Here is a 17291-nt window from a genome sequence, read left to right as displayed (position 1 = left end):
AAGCACCTTTTGGTATCCAGTCTGCAATTGGATTCCCAGATGTTGTTAGAAGTTTTTTCTTTTTAGCTGCTGATGCTTCACTAAAGGAAATAATTGCTATTGCATTTTAGGCAATAAAATGAAATTAAATTGATTATTTGCATTTTCTTGTTTAAAATAGAAAAAATTGCAGATTGTGCCAATTTTTATCCAGTTAATTGTTAGAATAATCGATTAATAAAATAATCGCTATTCAAACCTTTTGGCTGTTGCTTTTCCAGCTGATATTCCCAGATTGAGCTGTATTATGTAACAGGATGTGGCAGAGCCTTGGTGGGGAATTTACTGGAATAAAATAATCTGGAGGTCAGAGTTGATGATTTGGGATTACCCACCTACATGCTTCATGCTAAAACCAGCTAGCTCCTTAACAGGAAGACCAAAAATGGAGAATTGATATATAAATATTATGCAGTCACTTTGCATCCCTCGCCAGTTTAAGCCTGAGTTTCTCTCTAAAGCAGCCCGACTCAACCACATCGGGTCCATGTTGCCAAGGCAGCAGGCTTTGTGTCTTTGTTCGGCAGCAGTTGAGCATGGTATGTGTAACGCGGGGCGGATTGTGAAGAGCTCCAGCAGTCTCTGTCCTGACTGTAGCAATGCAAGACAAAACACAGAGAGAAAAACACAAATGTGTGGGTTTCCTGTGGACTCCATTTATTTGGTGAGAAGTTCTCTCCAGCGTCATTGTTGAGACAAACATCAGACGCGGCATCAAAACAAACGTGCAACCCAGGATTATACAGCCACAGTTTAGTCTAAATTGTGTATATGTTTCAGAGACGTCCTGTCAGAGGAGGCCATGTCAGCAACAGGTGTCAGAAAGGATTAAATATGTTTGTTTCACATCAAAATATCTTATTAACCGTCATGCAGAGAACAAGTTGAGGAGAAGAACGGTTCAAATTTCAGAGACTATTCTAGAGACATTAACGTCTTTCTGGAAATTAAACAAAGTTAGATTCTCGATAAAGCTGCAGAGTTAACTTCAAAAACACAAAATCTTACAAGACACCAACATATGCCACTGGAACTAGAACTTTTTCATGAATATTAAGGAAGTATTGACTCTAAACAAACTGATATTTCTTGCTGGAAAGTTACTTGTAAGTTAGTTTTGTCTTATTTCAAGTGATCTAAGATGTTTGCACAAGAAACTGGATGAAAAATACTTGGCAACATTTTGCAGTGTATCGAATTTCAGTCATCATTGATGTGTCAGTATCTACAATTAGGCCGGTTACAATTAGCAGTAAGTCAATTTATCCAGGCAATGCATCAGCATCGGTATTGAGCAATATTATTAACGTATCGATATTGGCCAGATAAATAAAACTTAAACAATATTAACAGTCGATATTTATTCCCATCTTGATACCGTCTGTTTCTGTTTCTGTTTTTTTTTTTTTGCCAAACATGTCAAAACAGCCATAACAGCAATACTAATATTGGATTAATATCGGATATTGGCCCAAATTTTCATATCGGGGGGCCAAAACACAATCAGCCCAGGGGCCACAGATACACTTTGGACACCCCTGCTCTAATTCTACATTTCCTTTCATTTGTAGAAAAACTTGTTTGGAACTTTTTCTGCAAACAGACTCCATTTTATTTACTTAATCTGCCCAGACCAAAGAAGAAAAAGCAGTATACCTCCTATATAAAACCAGGCTACCTATTGAGCTGCTGCACAAAAGGCTTATTGAGGCTCTGCTCCATCAGTTTGCCTTCAGACTGCATTGACTGCACTTGACGGCCTGCATCAGAGCCGCAGACCTTTCTGATTCACAGAGGACATGATGTTCTCATGACATTTCAGCTGTGGCCGACCCATTCTCATTTAATCTAAGGTCAATTAATTTCCTGTGTTTACTGGAATTTAAATATCAGACCTCTTTCCCCCACAGCACTGTCCAAGAACAGACAAACTTCCTTCGGGTTCCCACATTCTTTTCATTTGAGACACACAATCCTGCTTCTTCCTGCTGAATCTCCCTGACAGGAGCGTTTACAGCCTCAGCCTGTGTTTGCCCTGTGACTCCTAAGACCCTTTGGCATGCTGGAACATGTGTAAATACTCCATGTCTACCCGAAAATTATACGCAAGTAAGAGTAAAACTACTTCAACATGTTTTTACTCAAGTATAAGGAAAAAATAGCCGTCTAAGAAATTACTTTAGAGTCAAAAAGTATTTGGTAAAAAGTCTGCTCAAGTACTCAGCAGTCGTCCAATTTTTAGCTATTTTTAATATTTTTATTAATTATTATTTACATCAGCATAAAGATTTTGCACATTAGCTATATTAAAAGAAATTTCTCTAGTTTTTCAGTTGTTTTGGACTCGATTGAACATATTTATTCCCTGTTGTAAGAACAGGATTTGGGTCACTTTCTTTCAAAATGTTTGCTGTATTCATTCAAGTTTAATAAATTAAATAAAAGCTGATTTGGGTGCAGCAGTAAAGTCTGTGGATAGACTTGGGTCTGATTATTATCAACACTTTGTCTTAACATTCTCCATTGAAACAAATTTTTATAATTTTTAACTGCATTGGGTGGCCATAAAACAACAGTCAAAGGGCCACACCTGGCCCCCGGGCCTCATGTTGGACACCCCTGGTTTAGAGCTGCAAGCTTCCACCTGCTGACCCAGTGTGTTCACATTCCAGTTCAGACACCAGTTTGCCATTACAGGAGGATCTGCGCAGTAAAAGCTCCCTTGGAAAAATGTCAGCCCGATTCTGTTTTTGGAGCTTCGACCCGTTTCTGATGCCATCTTATCTGTGCTTTTCAGTTTTTGCTTCTGTTTCAGTGGCCGCTTTATCCCGGATGTAGCAGAGATAAAGTTCCTTATCTCCTGCTCCCTGTTTGGATGTGTTTGTTATGCTGGTCAGATACTGCAGCTCCGTGGCTCAGATTGGACCCGGTTCCTACCGGAGTCAGTGGACATAGTTTAACTTTTTTATGCTCATATGAACGTCAAAAACACAATTTACTTCTACAGTCTGCTTACACTCTGAGATGAAATGTGGACAGATATATAAACTTCTCTTCACTTCCTGTTTCCTGTTGGTTGGAAGTTTGTTCTGGAAAAGCTTCAGTAACTTTTAAAAATAATATTTTGTATATATTTGTTAAACTGTCACCATGTACAGAGAGTCTCTGAAAGTCAGTCTCCTCCATCTCCTTCCTGAGCTACACACCAAAAACAACCAATCAGAGCCAGGAGGAGGGTCGTACCGCTGTCAATCATCCTCAAGAACGAGCTGCTAAATGTGCTAATTGCAGAGAAACAACTTAGTTTCAGGAAATCTGTTTATCCACTGTCATAGGTGGCTATGCTAACTAGCCATAGCATTCACAACAGGCTCTGTCGCATGATTGACAGCAGTAAGACCCGGCTCCGAGCTCTGATTGGTTGTTTCTAGTTAGCACTGGGAGAAGGCAGAGGAACTTTTTATTTCTTTGTTGTTTTTTTTTTCTTTTTACAGATTGTTTTGTAACATAAACACAACATGGTGACAGTTTCAACTAATATTTAAAAACTACATATTTTTCATACGCATTACATAATTTAATGCAGGGGTGACCAAACCCTTCAGACTACAGGCCAAAATCATGAAGTAAAATTAAAACAAAAAACTAAAATCAAGCAAATAAAGTTTTCTTATATTTTTTTAATTTATTTTTGTAAGAAAAAGGGATGTTGCACATTTGCTGTATTAAAAGGCATCTAGTTTTCAAATTATTTTCAGCTTGGTTGAAGAAATTTATTATTGGTTATAAGAACATTTGTCATTTTCTTTTGTAACACTAGCTAACATTTGCAGGGTGTTTGCGCATCCTTGAAAAGTCTTAAATCCATGCTTCTAAATTTAAACCCTTAAAATTTCTTAAAGTTGTAAAATGTGATCAAAGGTCTTCATTTTTGTTGTGGTAAGACTATATTTAAAATTGTATATTTTATGTAGTTAACTTTTATATCAGACGCTCAGACATCATTCCAGTCCGTGACATTAGCTTGTTCAAGCTACCGCTAACTAGCTGGTAATATGCTAATGGCTAGCTAGCTTTTATCGCCAGTTTGCTGGACGCCATTCATCTTTACCACTGACTGATTTCTGTTGCTGCAAAGCTTGGCACTAGCTCTATTTTCTTTTGTACATTTCTGAGGTGAAACAGGTCTTAAATTTCATTACAGTGGTCTTAAAAAGCCTTAAAATTAGGATGCTTAAAGCTGATTTGAGTGCAGGAAAGTCAGTTTTTCAGTAAAAGTCTCTGAATAAACACAGTTCTACTTGCTATTGAATCTTAGTTGTAAAAAGATTAATACTTTTTGTAATACTCAACATTTTCCATTATATCAATAAATTTACCCTAATTAAAATATAAAATTTAATATTTCATTTGTTAACTGCAGTTTAGGACCAAAAAAAAATTCTGTCTGAGAGCCATATAATTTTATTTTTTGTTAAGTTCAAATGATGAACAATAAACAATTCATTGCTGTGCATAAAAACAAAAGGAAGTGGTGGTCACTCCACTCAAATGGACGAGCAGAAAACTTCTCTGGAGATGCTTTCTAAGTAAACAACGGAAAATTTAGCCTGACTCATCACAAGTCCTGCTCCCCAAACTATCTTATAATAAACAGCAAGAACATAAACTGATCACCATCAAAGCTTTTCAGTCTGGAAACTCTTCCTCTCGTCTCCTGCAGTGAGACACGGAGATGCTGCGTCTCTAAATGAAGGAAAATTATCCTGAATTTTTCTGACGCTCTTCTGTTTCCAGTCCTTTTGTCTCTGCTTTCCGTTACGGTTCTGTTGGGCCGATAAATCATTTGTGTTGGCCATCACTGTTGTGTAATTTATTTTGCCTGAACCCTCCCTGGTCCATAAAGCCAAACAGGGCCTGACGGACCGGACCGGACCGGACCGGACCGCTCGTTCTGACACAAGGTTTCATTTAAAGCATCAGGCTGCAGGCAAACGGCTATAAAACAGCAGGGAACCGAGAAATGGCTGCAACCTTTACGGGGTCTCAGAGAAGATTCGTCATTTATGAACGTTTTAAACATTTTCAAAGCATCAAACTGCTGCAGGGATCTGAAACCTTTAGAAGTGAAAGAAACATTTTGTTCTCACTCCAGACACATAAAACTTCTCTAGAGCTGCAAATGTTACATAATCTTTTAAGACTGCTTATAATTTTGATCAGTATCTACAGAATATGTTTAAAGAACCATCATTTTAAATCCATTAGGTTTTAAAATAAAACTTTACATTTTTGCTGGCAGATGGAGAGATTTTTTCCCATTTTTTTCTGTTATTTGTTGAAAACTGTTTATTTTATTCCCTGTTAAGTTTATTTCGATGCGTAATGCCTGACCTCTTGAGACTATAGTTTAGATTTTTGTTGGGGATTTTTATCTTATTAAGCTGATTCCTTACAGTTTTCAACATAACTAAGAAAATATCACATATTCTTTAACACTGATAAATTGATTAAACTTGCATTTGTTATTACATCTGTATTTAAAAGGCTGACAAACTGACCACTTTTCTTCTACTACTGCTCTCCAATTTGCACCATTTGCTGTAATGTCAGCTGTTTACTTTGTTTTCTGTGTTTTTCCTCTCAGTTGAAGGTATTTGGTGTTTGTAAACTGGTTCATCTTATCTGTCATAAATCTTGCAAACGGCATCAGTCCTGCTCAGCTCGGTGGTTTCAGCCTTTATGCAGAAAGACTTTAAGCTCCGACGCCTCTGAGGACGAGGAGGACACGTCCCGTCTCGCTGCCAGGAGTTTTTATTCTAGGCGGGGTGATAATCCAGACTGATATGTCCAGGATTATCCTGATAAAATTCACTATTTGTGGACCTGGTTTCTGCCTGGAGGATTAAATACAAAGCCAAAGGGAGAAAGGAAGCTCCAACATGAAGTCTGGATAATTTAGAATTACAGCTGAAACGATTAATCAACTTCATCGCAATTAATAGATTGTTGAAATAATCATCAACTAATTTAATAATCGATTAATAGTTAAAAAATATAAATTTGCTGAAAAACCAACACAGAGCAACAATTAACCCCAAACTGTTAAAGAAATGTAAACATTTTGCATTTAATTGCCATTTTAGCTTCACCTGGTTGAAATTCTGCAAGAAAAAAGTCCTATGAAGCAGATTTTACTGTCCAGTTATGAGCCAACAGACTTTAAAAAACCATTTTAGCTGCAGATGGATCCTTTGAGCGTTCACTAAAGGAATGCTCTTATTACATTTCAGACATTTTTATGTTCTCAAGGAAAATAGATTCTTTTTTTGCTTATTTGCATCTTTTAATGTATTTCTAATATTGTATAAATAAGTCTTGAGTAGTTAAATGAAAAATCTGCAGAACGTAACATTTTTTCATCTGATTAATCTTTAGAACAATCCATCACTTTCTGATTAATCATTAGTTGCAGTCCTGTTCATAATATTTACATTGAAACTCAGGTTGCATTTTTACAGTTTTATCTCCTGTTTGGAGATACAACAATACAGGAAACGTTTTAAAGGCCATTTTTAAAATCATGATGTAAATCTTCAACATTTTAGACAAAAATAAAAGTATTGAGACTATTTGAACCTGGATCTTTGAAGAGAAAGCTCTGTTTGTTTAGCGTTTGAATTTCAAAATCAACAATCTTTCTTCAGCTTGAGGCACTCCTTCTCCATACAGTGAGACCACCCATTGCTAATATTTGTTCTGCAAATTAAAACCAGTTTTCTGTACGTGCAGGGTTGGAAGAGGAGGAGACGTTCTTCGTCTAAAACTTCTAAATAATCCAGGCGTTTGTAGCTAAAAGCTCCTGAATATCAGAGCCGCGGCGCCGAAACCCCAGCAGATAACGAAACTCGTCTTGATCAGCAAAATTTAAACACGAGTCACCAAGGCTTTCAGTCAAACATGCTTTAATCTTCTTACCGGGTCTCTGACCAAACGGCTGCCAGAGTTCACAAAAAGGACGTTGTTGTTGTTGTTGTTGTTGTTGTTTATAGTACGTCTAAATCCTGATACGTTGTTTATGTTGCAGCAGGTTGAACTTTTGGCAGGGCAGCCAGAAATGTCGAGCTGAAAGAACAAACTCTTCTGTTTTCTATCATCATTTCATTTTTACCTTTAGCAGTCTCTTTTCTCTGGGCAGTTGAACTATAAATTACTTTAGACTTAAAACATAAATGTTTTGCAGGTTTGCCAGATAAAAAAACAACAAACTGTATCTTTATTTTCTGAGGTTGATCATATTTTCCTCCATTTTTTTTCTTTTTGGCACCAAGAACAGCATATGGCTCAAGTCTGCGTTTTAGTAAAATGATTGTTTTACAAATAAATTAAATCAAATTAAAAGGGCCTTATATTTTCCCTTTTAAGATCTTAAATAGTCTTTTTTGACAGGCTGCACCGCAGCATGGTTTTTAAATCTGTAGCTACTGCCTGAACTTTACCAATTCTTGCATAAATGAAGAGCAAAATTTTTTCAAAAGCTTCAGTCTTGCTGGTTTTCTTAATTTATTCACTCATTTATTTTAAGAGTGTCACTTTTGTAAGAAAACATTTCAACTCTAACCACCCTGAATGGGAATAACCTTTAGTTAAATAATGTTGCCATTAAACGAACAACAAAGTATTGGCTAATGTAGCTAGCTGGAGCAGGCAGCTCCTTCCTTGGAAGATTAACTTCAACAAACTCTGACAATTTCCCTTTGTGCAAATATTTTCTAATGGCTTTAAGCTTGTGAACAAATCCTCTGTGCTGCTTTGCTGTAACCTGTTTGAACTTTAGTTATTCCAGTAGAAAGAAAAACGGTTTTAAACTTTATGAATTTGAAATGTGCATGCTGAACTACCACTGCACATTTCTGTGAACGTGCCATCTCCACTGTGAAGCAGGGAGGAGGCTGCGTCATACTGTGGGGGATGCTTTTGTTCAGCCTGTATGGACAAATTTGTGGATTTCTTTTTCTTTATGTAAAGAAGCTTTCCTGCCATTTCCTACGTTGCCATTTATGTTGAAGTCTTGAAAAACACATTGAATGGCTAAAAGAGAAGTTGATTTTATTACTAATATATTACAGTTCCCTCCAATGTAACTTTCATGCCCATTATATCTTAAAGATGTTTTTTGTTTTTAAATTACCCCTTCGGAACAAATAGAAGAAAATAAACTCAAACTGTATAAAGCTAGGAGGAAAACCAACTCATCCTGTTAAAGGGACAGTGTCATCTAAAGTCTAGTTGGTTTTTTAGCTTCCCATCATGTTATAATGTTTTTCCCTGCAGTGTTGCTTTGATTCTTTCCTCTAATCTCCATGGCAACCACTCAGCTTGTAAAACGCCTGGTTGGCCTTAGCTCCGCCTTCCAGGCGCAGCTCCTCCCACATCAGCTCCTTCAGACTAGCCAGCAGCAATTAGCCAACAGCTGCTGAGCTCATTATAGGAGCTGATGCTCAGAGCGACGTTGGTAAAAATGTTAAAGGGTTAATAGAGGAGCCATGTTGGGACGACTTCCTGAAGGCGGAGCTTAAGAAAGAGTAGGAGATTTAAAGAGACAGAGGTCCAATTTCAAGACGTTAAATTATAAAGTCAAATTTCATTTAAGTCGTATTGAATATGTGCAGCATTTTTATGACAACAGAAGTTAACTACCCTTTTAACCTGTCATTCACGAGAGGACCCAAATTTGGGTCCTCTCGTGACAGGGGTGTCAAACTCCAGTCCTCAAGGGCCTCTGTCCTGCAACTTTTAGATGTGCCTCTGCTGCACCACACCTGAAAAGAATAATTAGGTCATTAGCAAGGCTCAGGAGAACCGATCTACACAGGGAGGAGGTAATTAAGCCATTTCATTCCACAGTTTTTTACCTGTGGCACATCTAAACACTGCAGGACAGCAGAGGACTGGAGTTTGACACCCCTGTCATTGTGAATGACAACCTGAGACCAACAGGTTAAGTTCTCACTGCTTTTGTCCCCAAGATGAATAAAAATAAAACTTGCTATGCTACACTGATCATCCACTGAGAAGTTCTGCATTACAGTGAGTGGATGAACATAACAGAGGATTCATTCATCCAGGAGGAGCGGATGTAAAAAAAGGAAAAAGGATTTCACACAATCTGGACACATTAGCTGGACAGAATTTGATCAGGATGTTTGCATTCGACAGAAAGGAAGTGAGCAAATGAACGAATGAGGGAGTCGGGGTGAAACAGTAACTCCTGTGGGAAAGTGGCCGTCTAAACGGCAGAGACAGCAGCACCTGTTTCCACCCTGTTACCACTTCAGACGGAGACCAGCAGATTTCTCACACCCCGTCTGCCTCGCCAAGATAATTACTAATATTACATCATCACTGTCGCTGAATTAGAGCGCCGTTCCTCTGATGATTTGCCTCCGACGGTGGGTTTAAACAGACTTCTGCTGGCCTGCCTGCATCATCCAGCTCTCCCTCCTCCTCTGCGTTCGCTGGCTGCAGCGTTAAACCACCCACATTCTCTCGCCGCTCTCCAGCAGAAAACCACCCACATTCTCTCTGAAGTAGCTGCTACATCCATGTAACGTGTGGCATTTTATTTACTTAAATATCCGTTTAGCCGTTTAGTTATCCATGCCGAGTCCTGAATGGCAGCCAAGCTGAAAACGCCTGGAGGAAATTTAGTGATGTCAGCTCACATACCACTCAGCCGGTTTTATGCAGAGTAGCCAGAAATTTCACTCAAGTGAGAGTAGCATCGCTAAACATGTTTTTACTCAAGTAAAAATAAAAATAAATCACTGAAGAGTGGAAAAGGTCTTTGGTAAAACATCTACTCAAGTACTGAGTAACTGATCAAATTATCAATCATGTAAAAATTACATCATCAGACCAAAATATAAAGTTCAGTGGAAATTTTGGTATTTTAAGGACCAAAATGGCAATAATTCATATCAGTAAGAAAATCAGACGAGAGAAATCTGTAAAAAAAAAAAAAAAAACTTATGAAACTTTAACAGAAACTGCAGCTGTGTGTCTGAGTCTGGTGAGGTTTTGGTTAAAACATGTTTGTTTTTCATTCAGTGGGTAGAAAATACAGACATTTTACTTAAGAGTAAAAATACTTCATAATAAAATTACTCAAGTAAAAATAAAAAGCACAGCGAAGTAAAAATATTCCTAAAAGTAAATTTTTTCCAAAAAGCTACTCCAGTAAATGTGAAGTCATTTTGACACCAGTTTATTGCTTTAAATGGTGACGTTGCGTCCTGAATGGAGTTCATTTTACCGTTATTAGAGTGGATGCAGTTTTCTGGTCGATCGCTGATCTTTAGCAGATCATTTCTGCATGTTAACAATAGTCTCCTCACTGTTGCCATCTCAACTAATTTTTTGCTACATTTATTGAAATTTCAGGCCCAGTAGGTCGACTTCACAACAGAAACATTCAGGTTGTCTTTATTTATTCTAGCAAAACAGGAAACCAAGTTGGAGGTTAACATCAGTCCAGCTGCTTCTGCCTCTATACATAAAATAAAAACCCCTTAAACTACAGAGCAATAGCTCCCAGTTATAAAATTAAACATAATAACGGCTAAGACATACAAGACATCGCAAAATTACTCCTTAAACATTGCATATGATTAAATGTGTCTAAAATATATGTGTAAACATATTACTTGTAAATAAAACGCAGAGCTGATCCACAGTTACCAACGGCAACAGAAAAAGAGGGCGGGGCTGTTGGTGACTGGTTGCTATAGTAACCACCAACTGCCAAGAGCAGCGTAGTGTAACTTAATTCACCAATAAATATGTGGAGAAACAACTTCTTTACTGAACCAAAATAAATCCAAACAAACTTCACGTCTATAATTAAAATAAAACCCTGTTACACGTGCAGTACCTCGTCGGCCACTAGGAGGCGCCCTGTTTGCGGGATACTTTAAGGAAGTGTCCCGCAAACAGGCGCAAACAGCTTCCTTAAAGCCTTCGTCGTGTTGAAGACGATGGTTCCTCCTCATCTGTTGAGTTCGCTGTGAACCTGGGAGGAAAAACTCTCGTCTGGCACCTGAGCTCGCTGTTTGTTGGCAAAAAACAAAGTGTTTGCCTCTGTTATCCGTAGTTGCCATGGAAAGATTTATTGCATAATTACTGTTATTGGTAGTGAGCAGAGGATGGACCCCGAAGAGGCTGGATCCTAGACAGTGTTCATGAGTCAGAATAAAACCATGCCAGTTAATCAGATTTCCTTTTGGCTGCGGCGTTTTTTAGCGCTCAGTCGAACGGCTCTGGGTCTCTGTTCCTACAGGTCGAGAGGTGTGAAGTAATGGCTTTAAAATTTGTCACCATGCAGATTTGCAGACAAAGTGGCTCCTGCTGCTTTAAAGCAAACAACAAAACAGGTGTTCTGTATTGTCTTTGTTGTTTTATGTTGTGAAACTTTCTCAAACCTATAAATGTTTGCGGGAAGTGAAAAGAACTTGCAACCAACACTGAGAGCAGACTATCAGCTATCTGCCAGAGTAAGCAAATACCTCTGCCTCTGTGTCATGAGGGAAATGTTTTTCTAAGCCGTGGAAGAACGAAAGAAGCCAAGGGCACAAAGAGCTCGATAATTACTGTCTTCTAAACAGGCAGCTGTTTACTAATGAAAACTTTTGTGATTTATAACATCTGGCCTGCAGTTTGATTGATTTATTAATGGAGAAATGTTTGATGAAACTGAGACGTTAGCAGCTAACAGGCTTTTAGTCATGATTTAATCTGTTGGACCAGAGTATTTAAAACGGGAAAAATCAAGATTTTTCACTTTCAGTGATTTTGTTATGGAAACCCAATTCTGCCAAAAAATAAAAGCGCAACAGAAAAGTTATAATTTCAGGTTTTAGAGTCATAATTATGAGATTTAAAGTAATAAATATTAAATTCAAAGTCATGATTTTGACTTTCAAGTTGATAATTGAGATTCAGAGTCATAAATATTAAATTCAGAGTCATAATTTCAACTTTCTAAGTTATAACTATGAGATTCGCCCTTAATTATGACATTGAAGGTCATAATTATGATTCAGTCATAATTTTGAGAAAGTTATAATTTCGACTTCTTAGGTCATAATTATGAGATTCAAAGTAATAAGATACTGAAGCAGTCTCAAAATTATGACTTTGAAATTCTAACTTCGTCCTTCATATTTATGACTTTAAATGTCAAAATTATGACTATCCTTGAAATTATGACTTTCCTTCTTGTAATTATGACATTAAAATTTGAAATGATGTTTTTAAAATCCATAATTAAGACTTCCTGTTGGGATTTTGGCAGGAATGGGCTTCCATAAGTAGTTGGTTTATTTTAAAAAATCGGAGAGACTAAAGTCTCTTCCTTTTTTTAGGTTTCAACCACAGAAATAATTCAGAGTATGTGGAAAATTTTCATCAGAAATGTTGAGTTTAAGAGGCGACAAACTAACAGCCGACATTAGTTTTATGTTCATTCCCTCCATTTCTTGTGATTCATTGGTCGTGGAAATTAACAGATCCCAGACCTTTTAGTGCGCTAACGCATAGTTGAGGGTATATTTTCAGCAACAATCATCAAAAACCACAAAGTTTTTTATTTTGAGATATTAAACTCTTTATCCCCTTTTTGACTGCAACTCAAGGACAAACCAACATGTAGATCTGTTTACACAGACAGATGGCTGTGCAGTCCAAAGTCACAGTCTACCCCCACACACTCTCTCTCTCTCTCTCTCTCTCTCTCTCTCTCTGTTTTACTCTGGGTCTCTGTGTCGTTGCCCGGCGGACACTGGTTCATATCCAGTGTGATTCGGGTCGAGGCTTTCCCCGGTTTGTTCATCGTTGGATTTATTTGTCGCCATGTGAAGCTAGGTGTGTCCTTGGCCTTTGACCTTCATGTCAAAAGCAGCTAGAAGAGATTTTACTGTCATGGTTAGTTTTTACAGCGTGTCTGCACGTCCTTAAAAAGTCTATCAGGGTGTTTTCCTCCTGATTGTCCGGTAGGTTCAGTTTGATTAGGGACCAAAATTGCCACATTTGTTACATTTTCAGCTGATGTGGTTCACTTCTCCACTGACCTGTGTCAAATGATCCAAACTAAGTGAAAAACCTGTTCCCCTCCTCGCCTGTGGGGGCGCTGCACCAAGAACCACACAAAGCACTGCTTCCTTCCTCACTAAATGTACCAAAAATGGAGTAGCATCAGATTTTAGGATTTCTCTTTTGTCTGTGGCTAAAGACCAAGAACCATTTCTCTTGTTTGTTTTGGTTTACCCAGAATGCCCTGCGCTGTAGTCCACTTCCTGCTTTTGGAGCGGTCTCCGGTGCGCATGGTGTTCACACCAGAGTTCATGTTAATCAAACTGAGGTTTCCAGACGGACCAGAGCTCGTTTTTTTGATCGATTACGCATTCCCACCCCCACAAGCGAACTGGACTTTCCATTGAAATGAACAGAAGTTGGATTAAAGTGGACTAAACGGGGCTGGTGGAAATGAACTCTGATATTCATTTATGCTTTAAAATGTCTTAAATTCATTAGAAAAAATGATTTTTTTTTGTTTTTCTAATGACAATCATAGATCTTAAAATAGTTCCATCACTACAAAATGTATTGTATTTAGTTTTTCTCTTTTATGTCAGGCAAAGTTTGAGTCGCACGCAGACATCGTCATTCTGTGACCTGTTGTGGCTATCGCTAACTAGCTTCTAATATGCTTAGCTAGCTTTTATTGCCAGTTTGCTGGAGACGTTCATCTTTGCCATTGGCTGATTTCCATTGCTAACCCATTCTATGCTACATTAATTTTTTCAGGCAGTGACAGTTCATAACTGGGTCGATGGACTGCTGGTTTCCAGCTTTTGTTCTGAGGTTTCACTCGTCCTTAATGACATCCAGCATGTAGGTCATGAATCTGCTTCAGATACCTTGATGTGATCAGATTTAATTGGCCTTTCAGTTCACTGGATGCACTTCAAACTATCACTACTGAGCTTTGTGAAGAGTAGAGACTCTTCTACCTCACTTCAGATTTATTTTCTTCTTGTCTGAAAAGTTGCTAAATTCAGGGGACAGTGGCTGATTTTAAACCTTCGAGCTACTGGACAAGATTGGTAAATATTCCAAAATTAAGAAAATTAGGGCAGATTTGTTGGTGCAGCCCTATAATTTAGAGATTCATATTCATAATATGTGTTTTTAATTTCCATTTGCATGATTTATCGTTTCTTTCTTGGTATCAAAAACTGGATGATCAAAGTTTTCACTGGTGTTTTGGATTTAACTAGCCCATTGTGTATTTACAGAGACTTCATATTTCATTTTATTTGTTGTTTTGTTTGTGTGAAATGTTCATTAGAATTAAAAGTTTATCTTTGACAATGTGTTCTTGCATTATTATTTCCATTATATTATTTGAAAATTGTTTCAAAACCACAATCCCAATAATTCCTGGGACAAAATTGAAATGAGTTATGCTGACAGGTCTGGTTGAAACTATCCTGAAAAATGAGGTTTAACAAAAAATCTCTTTTTGTGTTTGTGGTACTAACTTAGAATATTTGCGTGTATGCATCATTACGGGTTATAACTTGCATCATGTAAGGTTGAGCTGTTTAGCGTAAGTAAACAGCTCCCCAAACACCATCAGGTGGGAGTGATGGTGGGAAAATCACTCCCACCTGTAGGAGTGATGGCTACTCCTGCAGGTGGGAGTGACCATCACTTTGTTACAATGTTTTTCACCATTTTTTCAAAAAATCTGCAATAAACTCACAATTATGTGTTGGTGTGAAAAAGTGCTGGGATTTGTTGATGTTTCTCAAGATAATTTGCAATAATCTGTAGGATCTAATTGATGTATTTTGGCATTAAAGACATAAAAACTGTTTTGATTTGATTGATAAAATGATGTTTATGCACACTGTTATCTTGAAGGTTCATTTTATGTGTCCCTTTAACGTCTAGAGGGCCACATAAAGAGCCCCGACGGTCCGGATTTGGCCCCCAGACCTCGAGTTTGACGCATGTTCCAAGAAGCTACAGTAGTTTATGTAACATTTTCTCATGTGAAAGCCTCAGAGCCAGGCTGTTGCATCAGATTGTGCCTCCTCGCCTAACATTGACCCCCATGTGACCCTGCAGCCCAGCACTCTGCCCCAGGGAACCATCAACATGAACCAGTGCCTGGACGTGCTGGACGGCGAGGCGCGGACGGGCCAGAAGAGCTCCCTGTGCATCCTCACCCCCGACAAGGAGCACTTCATCCGGGCCGAATGCAGAGAGATCATCAACGGGTGAGGCATGGGCTGTTACCGTGGCAACGGGCCATCACCACCTGCCTGTGACATCATTCACATTCAAAAATACGTCACTGATCCCAAAGGGAAATGAAATGTTGTCGTAACTCATTAATTCCAATTCTTCAGTTACTGTAGATAGTGATGACTGTTGGCAGGAAAGTTCTCCTATAGCAGTGTGTGATTTTATTTTTTTTCCATATATTTTTACAAGAAATTAATTACTCAAGAGTAAAAAAAGTATTTGGTAAAAAGTACTGAGTAACTGATAAAATGATCAATAGTTTAATATTTAAAAATATCATCAGATGGACCAAAATATAAAGTCAAGAGGAAATTTTGGTACTTTAAAGATGAAAATTACAAATAATTATACAAAAAATAACAGAATCAGGCAAAATAATTTTCCCAAATCAGTTTCTTTCAGTAAAAAACTCATAAAACTTTAACAGAAACTTCAGGTATCTGATTAATTCTGGTTAAAACATGTTTGTTTTCCATTCAGTGGGTAGAAAATCCAGAAATTTTACTCAAGTTGAGTAGAAATACGTCACAATAAAATTAGTCAAGTAAAAGTAAAAAGTACAAAAACTCCTAAAAGTCAATTTCTTTGAAAAAGTTCTTAAAGTAACTGAGTAAATGTTGCTGGTTCCCACCCAATTGTGGCCAAACAGATTTTATGTTAAGTGGACTTGGCTGCAGCTGAGGCTGTACCGCCCCCTGCTGTCCGCTTCAGGCTCTGCATTGGCTCACATTCCTCCATCCAACATTTCTCTCTGACATCAGACTTTCTGAGCAGAGACTTCAACTCTCAAGCTTTAGTCTCCATAATTTGGCTCCTGCCTTTGTTTCCGAGCCGCTTCCTCTGTGGCTGCTGCTCGCTCTGTGCAGATATTCTTGGAGAAATGTGACTCACTGCACCCACTCTTCACATCGCTACCTGCTCCATCACCATCACCTCCCACTCTGCCTCATCTGGCCTCCATGTGTCGTTACCGGAGCAACTGATGGTGCAAATCATGTTTATTTACTGTTTTCCTCATACTTCAACTATAAATGCCTCTATTAAATAACAAATGGTGTGATTAAAGTTTAAGGTTTTTAACCATTAAAGACCAACAAAATGAAAAAAAAAAGAATTAATGTTGGTTATTTTGAATAAATTAAGTAATTTTGCTCCATTTTATTGAGACGTTTTAGTGATTTTAGCTCCTCATTCATCACATGATTTAATCAGAAATGGCTGACACTTTAATGATTCATCCGATTCAAGCTCAATGTTCTGTTGAATCCAGTTAAGCCCACTTAATCACCATAAAATGTTTTTTTTTATATATATATCAATGCCAAGATTTAAAAAGTGCAACAAAAATAATCATTTTGCTGGATTCCCTGACTCAGTGTTTACAGTTTCTGTTGCTACGGATCATTGACTGCACAGTTTATACACTAAAATGTTCTTTTAAGAAAGTTAATTCACTAAATGCTAATTTTCTAACCGTTTTTAACGATAAACCTTTTATATTCCATAAAATAAGAGAGGAACAAAAATTTGCACCTTCAAATATGAAAAAAGTTCATATATTCACCTTCAGTAATAAAATTCATCCATTTATTCCTATGTTTATGAAAAAAAGCGTTTAAAATGTTTAAGTTTTAGATGTTTTTTTTAATCATCACTTTTCTGCTAAATAATGTTCTATGTGTATTTTAAATGTATTAACCAATTTGGTACCAAAGGATTCAGCAGCTTTTTTTGAGTGAACTAAGCAGTGCAGTGTGTGAAATCAGTCGGTGTGTGTGTGTGAAATCAGCTGGTGTGTGTGTGAAATCAGTCGGTGTGTGTGTGAAATCAGTCGGTGTGTGTGTGAAATCAGTCGGTGTGTGTGTGAAATCAGTCGGTGT

The 17291-nt window shown here is 37.7% G+C and overlaps 1 protein-coding gene across 5 annotated transcripts in view; it reads left to right on the top strand.

The window, feature by feature from the left end:
• The window catches only part of mprip (myosin phosphatase Rho interacting protein), a 77229-nt gene that overhangs the window by 13593 nt on the left and 46345 nt on the right, over nt 1-17291 (top strand). For all 5 annotated transcript variants that reach the window (XM_015032652.1, XM_015032650.1, XM_015032651.1 and 2 more), the window contains exon 4: nt 15232-15383. In XM_015032652.1, coding sequence (XP_014888138.1) covers nt 15232-15383 — 152 coding nt within the window. The remainder of the gene's footprint in view (nt 1-15231; nt 15384-17291) is intronic.

The sequence above is a fragment of the Poecilia latipinna genome, unplaced genomic scaffold (genome assembly GCF_001443285.1).
Source record: "Poecilia latipinna isolate Pla-1442-1.1 unplaced genomic scaffold, P_latipinna-1.0 Scaffold247, whole genome shotgun sequence".
NCBI classification, from domain to species: domain Eukaryota; kingdom Metazoa; phylum Chordata; class Actinopteri; order Cyprinodontiformes; family Poeciliidae; genus Poecilia; species Poecilia latipinna.
Note: the sequence above shows the minus strand (reverse complement) of the source record. Positions and strands in the feature narration are given on the sequence as shown.